At 56.8% G+C, this 7,326-nt stretch overlaps 1 protein-coding gene across 3 annotated transcripts in view; it reads right to left on the bottom strand.

Moving 5' to 3' along the window:
• Window positions 1–7,078, bottom strand: part of Deptor (DEP domain containing MTOR-interacting protein) — a 24,766-nt gene extending 17,688 nt beyond the window's left edge. For all 3 annotated transcript variants that reach the window (XM_005381914.2, XM_005381915.2, XM_013512835.1), the window contains exons 1-3: window positions 6,881–7,078; window positions 3,210–3,388; window positions 2,678–2,801 (exon numbers count right to left, since the gene is read on the bottom strand). In XM_005381914.2, coding sequence (XP_005381971.1) covers window positions 2,678–2,801; window positions 3,210–3,388; window positions 6,881–6,987 — 410 coding nt within the window. In that variant the 5' untranslated portion in view covers window positions 6,988–7,078. The remainder of the gene's footprint in view (window positions 1–2,677; window positions 2,802–3,209; window positions 3,389–6,880) is intronic.
• Window positions 7,079–7,326: the final 248 nt, after the last annotated feature.

Here is a 7,326-nt window from a genome sequence, read left to right as displayed (position 1 = left end):
CAGGGGGCGCAGAACCCCGGGCCGCCCCGCAGAGCCTGGGGTCTGGAGCACGCAGAGGACGCAAAGCGATCGACCCCGGAGAACAGACCCGGTGGGAAGGTGGGCAGCTGGAAGACTCTCCTGCCTCAGCCTCCCAAGTGCTGCGATGACACATGTGTGCCCACATGTCCAGAATACTTGTCTTATTTTATGACTGGCATCTTCCACCTATCATAAAATCTTCGAAAGTCCGTGCCCACCAGCCATGTGTCATGACACACACCTGTTGTCTCAGCACTCAGAAGGCTGAGGCAGGAGGATCACAAGGTCAAGCCCAGCCTGGGCAACTTAGTGATTTAATGAAACCATGTCTCAAAATAAAAAGTAACAAGTGCTCTAGGTTCAATCCCAGTACCAAAAAAAAAAACCAGATAAAAGAAAAAAAAAAAAACTCAAGAAAACAAAAACAAGGAAGTGAAAAAGAAAAAATGTTTCCACACTGGAAATCAAACAAGACACATTAAAACACTTTCTTTAAAGCTAGGCGCAGCTGCAGGCCTGTAGTCTCAGCACTCGGGAGGCTGAGGCAGGAGGGTCACCTTGAGTTCAAGGCCAACACTTGCTACATAGGGAAACCCCTCTCAGAAAACGACAAAGCACAAAACACTTTTTTCAACTCCAGCTCCTATTTCCTGTCTCTGTGGCTCCCTAACCATCACTGTAGCTCCACCCCCTTCCACAAGGGGGTCCAGTGTGCAGCTGGGTGGTGGCTCAGGTGACACTGATAACACACCAGGTGCCTCTGGCCCTGAGGGAAAGTTCACTGGAAAATATGCAATTTGGGCTTCTTTATCTGACCTGGAGTCTTCCTATTTAGCCCAGGCTGGCCTTGAACTCCAGGGATCCTCCTGCCTCGGCCCCGCGACTACTGGGACTGCAGGTGTGCACCACCATTCCTGGCTGAAAATAAGCACTTCAAACTGCGAGGTTTAGTAAGGAAAGTATAAATCTTCCTCAAAGTCATATTCTCTTTTATAGCTAATTAATTTTTCAGCAGTGCCTGGGACTGGAGGAAGCTCATCACAGAACGTGTATCCGGCCTCTTTTTAATTTTTATTCGTATTACATTACTATCACTACTGTTAGTAATTTATGTTTTGCTACACTGGGGTTGGAACCTGTTGCACTGGGCAACATCCCCAACTCTGTTTTTCTTTTAAACTTTGAGACAAGGTCTTCCTAAGTTGCCAAACTGCCCAGGCTGGGCTTGAACTGGAGACCCTCCTGCCTCAGCTTCCTGTGGGCTGGAATCTCCATTGAAGGATGGGGAAAGGACACACTTAACAGCCTCGGCAGCAGGGCTGGGGCGCAGGTGCTGGGTTCAAACTCCAGCTGCTGTGCACAGAAAGGGGGACTGGGAGGAGAGGTCGCACCACTCAACTGACGGCAGGGCCCCAAGATCGGAGAGGACCTGTTGCCAGACCAAAGTCAGGCGGCTTGGTCACCTGTGCCCCACACACTCAGCCGCCCGAAGACACAGACGCTTGCTTTTTTTTGTTGTCATGGTTGAGACAGGGTCTCACTGTGCAGCCCAGGCTGGCCTTGAACTCATGCTGATCCTCCTGCCTCAGCCTCCTGGGTGCTGGGATGACAGGCATGCGCCACCATGCCCGGCCAGATGGCTTCTATCTTAAAAGGAAAACAACAACGTTCTCTCTTTTTTAAACCCCCTTTTCCCTCCCGTCCCCTTCCGGTTCCCGTCTGAGCAGGGTCCAACCGCTGGCACCTGTCCTCCCTGTGCGCCTGGTTCAGACTTTGAGATCCTCTCACGGGAGGACGACGCGCTCTCGAGCCCTGCGCGTCTGATTTACTTCACGTAACATGAAGACTGAAGTGGGGGAGGAGAATGGGAAAAAAGAATTACGCCAAACTATGTACAGGAACAAATCCCCCATGGCGAATGTGATCATTACGTGTGGCAACACATGCGGGACTAATAAAAACACAGATAAATGATTTTTTTTCTTCAAAAAAAAAAAGAAAATGACAAACTGGGTGTGGTGGTGCATGCCTGTGAGGGAGGCATAAGACAAGAGGAGGCTGAGACAGGAGGCTCTCTGTGAGTCCCAGGTCAGCCTGGACTACGTAGCAAGACCCTGTCTCAAAAGAAAAAGAAAGATCTCCACGCACAAATATTAGCCATCTCCCAAATAAGGCTGAAAAGAACATGGGGCCAGAACTTCAAAACAAAACAAAAAATATTTGAGAGACGAGCTATTAACAAATCCAGCCAGTCACGCTTCCTTTGACTTTTCCTTCTTTCTTGTTCTTATTGTTTCTGAGGTCCTGCACGTTAGGCAAGCCCTCTACCTGCAGCCCCGCTTAATAAAATATAAAACAAGTATCTAAAACTTACCAAATTACAGTACAGCCGACTCATAAAAAGACAGTTTAGAAAATAAGAAAGCTATGCCAGGCATGGTAGCACACACACCTGTCATCCCAGCACTTGGGAGGCTGAGGCAGGAGGATTCCTAGAGTTCGAAGCCAGCCTGGGCTACATAGCAAGAGCCTCTCTCCAACCTCCCCCCTCACCAAAACAACAGTAACAAAGGGATCTTACGCAGCTGGCTACACTTCTGGCAAAGGGCAGAGGAGAGGGTGACTCTGACCCGTGTCCCCGCCCGAGGGCACCTACTTCTCGTAGAGCCGCTGTCCCCGCAGGAAGGCCTTGACCTCGTCGTCCAGCGGGAAGGTGCCGTCGTCCTTCCGGAAGCGGTAGAACAGCTTCACGTCCTTGAACTCCTTGTGCTCGTCACACACTGAGACACGGGCAGGGGGCGCGTCAGGGCCGTGCGACCCGGCTCTGGGCCCTAGACCTGGGAACCCTCGGGAGGTGCTTAGCACAGCACCCTGACCCAGCGGCCCAGCACCACCTATAAGCAAGTCCCCAAATACGGCCCCAGCCCTTCCTGTCACCCAGGCCCCAGGAGGCTGAGGCAGGAGGATCGCCATGAGTTTGAGGCCGGCCTGGGCTACAGAGCGAGACCCTGTCTCGCAAACCAGCATCTGTGCGGAAACCCCAAACGCCCCACGGGGCGACGGCAGTGTCATGGGAATAGGCAGCAGGAAGGATTCACAGACTTTTGCCCTTAAGTGGGCGGGGCCGCGGTCTCCCCTGGTCCTGGCCCCAGGCCCCGCCCCCAGCCCCCGGCCCGCGGCGCCCTAACCGTGGTGCACGATGCCCCGGTCCGCCAGCTTCTGCATGAGCTTCACCGCCGTCTCCCGGTCGGAAGCCTCCTTGTGCTCGATCAGCCAGTCGATGAGCTCCTTGGCCACGAAGCAGTTGGGGTAGGTCTTGAGGTGGTGTCGCCGGTCCTTGATGACCTTCTCCTCGTGCAGCCGGAGCCTGGACGGAGAGACGCACGACTCAGCGCGCTGGGTGAGGGCGCAAGCCACTAACCTGCCCCAGAGACGGCCAGAGCAGGAGCCAAAAGCTGAAGAGATCTTCGTGTCCCGGGGTCCCCACTCCAGGAAGAGTCCAGCTCAGGTCTGGAGGTGACACAGGTGGGTGGTGACATACGGTCTCACTGTGGAGCCCTTGGACGTACAGTGATCCTCCTGCCTCAGCCTCCCAAGTGCCGGGATGCAAGGCACGCAGTGCACCACTACGCCTGGCAGAGAAACAACTTTAAGAGAGCCGGGCACGGTGGGTAGCCTGTAGCCGTGGAGCTGTAATCCCAGCAAATGGGGAGGCTGAGGCAGGAGGATCAGAAATCTGAGCTCAGCCTGGGCAATTTGGTGGGATCCTCTCTCCATGTTAAATAAAGGGAAGGGGCTGGAGGTGGTTCTGGACAAAGCCCTGGGCTCCACCCTGCAGCCCAGGAAGCGGTGCTGGGCAGGGTCAGCAGCCCTGATCCCGGCGGTGGGGGCGAGGCTGAGGCTGAGGCAGGAGAGTGGCGAGTTCGAGGCCTCAAAACAGAACGTCCCAAGAGCAAGGCAGACACATCAGGAGCCGGAAAACTGAGGAGCAGCAGAGACAGGACCTGAGACCCGGGGAAGCCAGCGCCATCATGAAGCAGGCGATGAGCGGAAGACGAGTTACACAGCAGAAGCAGCTGATTGTAAGAGGGCGGTGAAGGAGAGGAGCAAAGAAGCGGACCCCGACAGAGCACAGCTAACAGACGGGGGTGGACTTTAAACGCTTAGTGTTTGCTGACTGCCCCACACAACCAACTGGAAAGCTCTCAACCCGAACACCCAAGGCAGCCCGGGGCAATTTTCAGGAAAGAAAGAGGTCTAGGAGCCGGGCGTGGTGGTCTACACCTGCCAGGCCAGCACTCCCGGGAGGCTGAGGCAGGAGAATCGCCATGAGTTCCAGGCCAGCCTGGGCTACATAGTGAGACCCTGTCTCAAAAAATAAAAGAAACATGAAAGAAACCCCCACCAAAATAAACCGGGAGGTCTCGTGATTTAGAAGGAAAGAGGGAGACCTGGTCCACTGGAGGAGGCAGACGCTGCTGTGGTGGAAACCGGGGGCAGAAGCCCCCACACTGGTCCTAGCAGCAGTAACCCCGGAAACCAAGGAGCTGCATGGCTGGAAGGCCTCGGCCCACTCTGCACTGCAGGGCTCCCTGCTCCTCACCTGGGCCAGCCTCCATCCTCCCCCACCTTGCACCGTGACCTTGTTATTGACCTCAAGCCCTTAGCAATCTTCCTGCCTCAGCCTCCTGAGAGCCAGGGTTACAAGTGTGTGCCACCGCAGCCGGCTCTTTTAGGGCCCCAAACCCTTCCCTCCAGTCACCATCTCCAGACCAAGAGTTTGAGGCCAGCCTGGGCTACATAGCTAGACCCTGTCTCAAAACAAACAAGAGAACTCCCGAAAATCAAACTAGTGATGAATATCATCGCATTCTTCGGCCAACGAAAAAGAAAGCAATTAAGAATTTTTAACATTTTTCCAGTCAGGTGTGATGACGCAAGCCTGTCATCCGAAGCACTGAGGAGGCTGAGGCAAGAGGATCACCGTGAGTTCGAGGCCAGTCTGTGCTACATAGTGAGACCCTGTCTCAAAAAGCCAAAAAATGGCGGCAGTCAACAGTAAGAGGGCAGCTGGGGACAGAAGGACACACAGCCACGCTAACCAGGGTGGCCCAGCTCCCAGCCCGCCAGGGCCAGCACCAGCACCAGTGCCAAGTCACACAAAGCACTCGTTCGGGTGCTCACTGAGCAACTACTACGGCCAGCCCAGTGCTGGGATGGGCGGGAGGGCAGGTTCATCTGCTGGGGAGCAAACTCCCGATGCTCCTGCCTCAGCCTCCCCAGGGCTGGGATTCCAGGTGTGGTCACCTGCTTCCTCTTTTTTAATTTAAAAGATTGTGCAAGCTGCCCTGCCCCCCAAGTCCCCGAGCAACGTAAGCCATGCTGGGCTGCAGAGTGGCTGCACCAGAAATTCACAACTGTGCCCCATCTAAGTCCTGCATCACCTGCGTGCCCAGGATGGGTCGGGAGCCTGGCACAGGCCCGAGGGACATTCAGATCAGGCGTGGCGGCGCACGCCTCTCATTCCAGCACTCGGGAAGCTGAGGCAGGAGGACTGCTCTCAGTGCAAGGGCAGCCTGGGCAAATAGTCAAAAAAAAAAAAAGTTTTTTAAAATGAAAAAGCAACTAACTTTATCCACCAGAGGACTTTAAATCAGAAAAGCTATGCAGCACTTGTGTTTCTTAGTTAGAAGCCTCTATAGGCAACCAAGTTTTCATCCCTTTTAACCTGGACCACACACTTTATTTTTCATTTATTTATTGATTCTCTTGGTTTTCTGAGACAGGATCTCGACAGCAGATTATGTAGTTCAGGCTGGCCTGGAACTTGTGGTGGCCCTTCTGCCTCAGGCTTCCAAGTGCGGGGATGACCAGCTTGCACACCACACACTTTATGACTGCACCAGGCCAGGCACGGGAGTCGCCTCTGCACATTCAGCTCAGGGAGCTGGGACTCGGTTTCCGGCCTCCGAACCCACTGCAGCCGGGCGCCAGCTCCCCAGCGAGGACCCTGCTCCTGCTGAGTGGAGGCCGGGGCGCCCCGCCAGGAGCCCGGAGCCGGCACAGCTGCGGCCGGAGCGCTGCGGGCCTGGCTTCTCCCCCCGCCACACTGATTTATGACCACGCGGAGGGCAGCTGCAGAACTAGCCAGGCCAGACGCACGCACATTTTTTCTGTGTCTCTCTTTTGGTTCTGAGACAGGGCCTCCCTGTATAGCTGGCCTTGAAGTCACTGTGAAGCCCAAGCTGGCCTCCCACTCTGAACTCGCTGTGACCCTCCTGCCTCAGCCTCCCAAGTGCTGGAGTGACAGGTGTGCAGTTGTAAAGGAAAGGTTAGGGAGGAGTTGGCGGGGAAGACGGAGGCCCTGGGGCCCTGGCTTGTCCCGGGGTCACGACACCCACCAAGGCCTATTCTCCAGCAGCCAGCGCCCAAGCTGCGTGGGGAAGTTGGCCGCAGCCTGGGACGTGGCACCGCCATTGCCTCCTGGCGGACCCAAAAGAAGGCTGAAGGTGTGCCCGCCGGGCACAGGGCGTCGGAGGGTGCTGCGCGTTTAGCCCGCACCGCCGTCCTGTAGAGGGGGCTCCCTGTGGTCCCCGCCGCGTTTTCCGCTCTGTTTTTTTGAGACAGAGTCTCCTGGGCAGCGCAGGCTGGCCGCGAACTCGCGGAGATCCTCCTGCCTCAGCCTCCCAGCGCGGGATGACAGCGCGCGCTGCGCTCCCGCGGCCCCGACCGCGCCGAGCCCGGCGCCTGGGGCTGTCACCCAGATCGGGTCGCGGTCGCCCAGGCCGGGTCGCGGGCGCCGGACAGGGACAGCACACAGCGCCGCGCGGCAGTGACACCCACGCCCGCCGTCTCCTACCGCAGCTGCTCCCCGGTGACCAGGACCTCGGCCGTGCGTTCCAGCTCCCGCTCCCGCTGCCGCGCGCCCCCGCCGGGGTGGCCGTCGCCGCCGCCGCCCTGCTCCATGGTCGCCTCGCTCGGGTCCCCTGCCCGAGCCTGGCGCCCCGATCAGCCTGCCCGCACCGAGGCCGCGCCCGCCATCTTTGTTCCGGGCAGGCCCGGGGCTCGCACGCGATTGGCTGGGGAAGGAATCCCTGCCCTAGCAACCCCGCCTTGAGGGCGGAGCCGGGGCACTCGCATGTTCGGGGGCGGGGCCTGGGGAGGAAAATATAAACATGTGGGCGGGGCTCTGAGCTGCTAGGTGCCCCCTCTTACCATTTTTCATCATACTTTTTTGTTGCTTTTTATTTTTCTCGGGTTTTCAGTTTGGAGACAGAATCTCCCTATGTAGCCCAGTCTGGCCTC

Source organism: Chinchilla lanigera, unplaced genomic scaffold (genome assembly GCF_000276665.1).
Source record: "Chinchilla lanigera isolate Chin_1 unplaced genomic scaffold, ChiLan1.0 scaffold00016, whole genome shotgun sequence".
NCBI classification, from domain to species: Eukaryota; Metazoa; Chordata; class Mammalia; order Rodentia; family Chinchillidae; genus Chinchilla; species Chinchilla lanigera.
The sequence above is the reverse complement of the archived record's forward strand: the minus strand, read 5'-3'. Positions and strand labels throughout refer to the sequence as shown.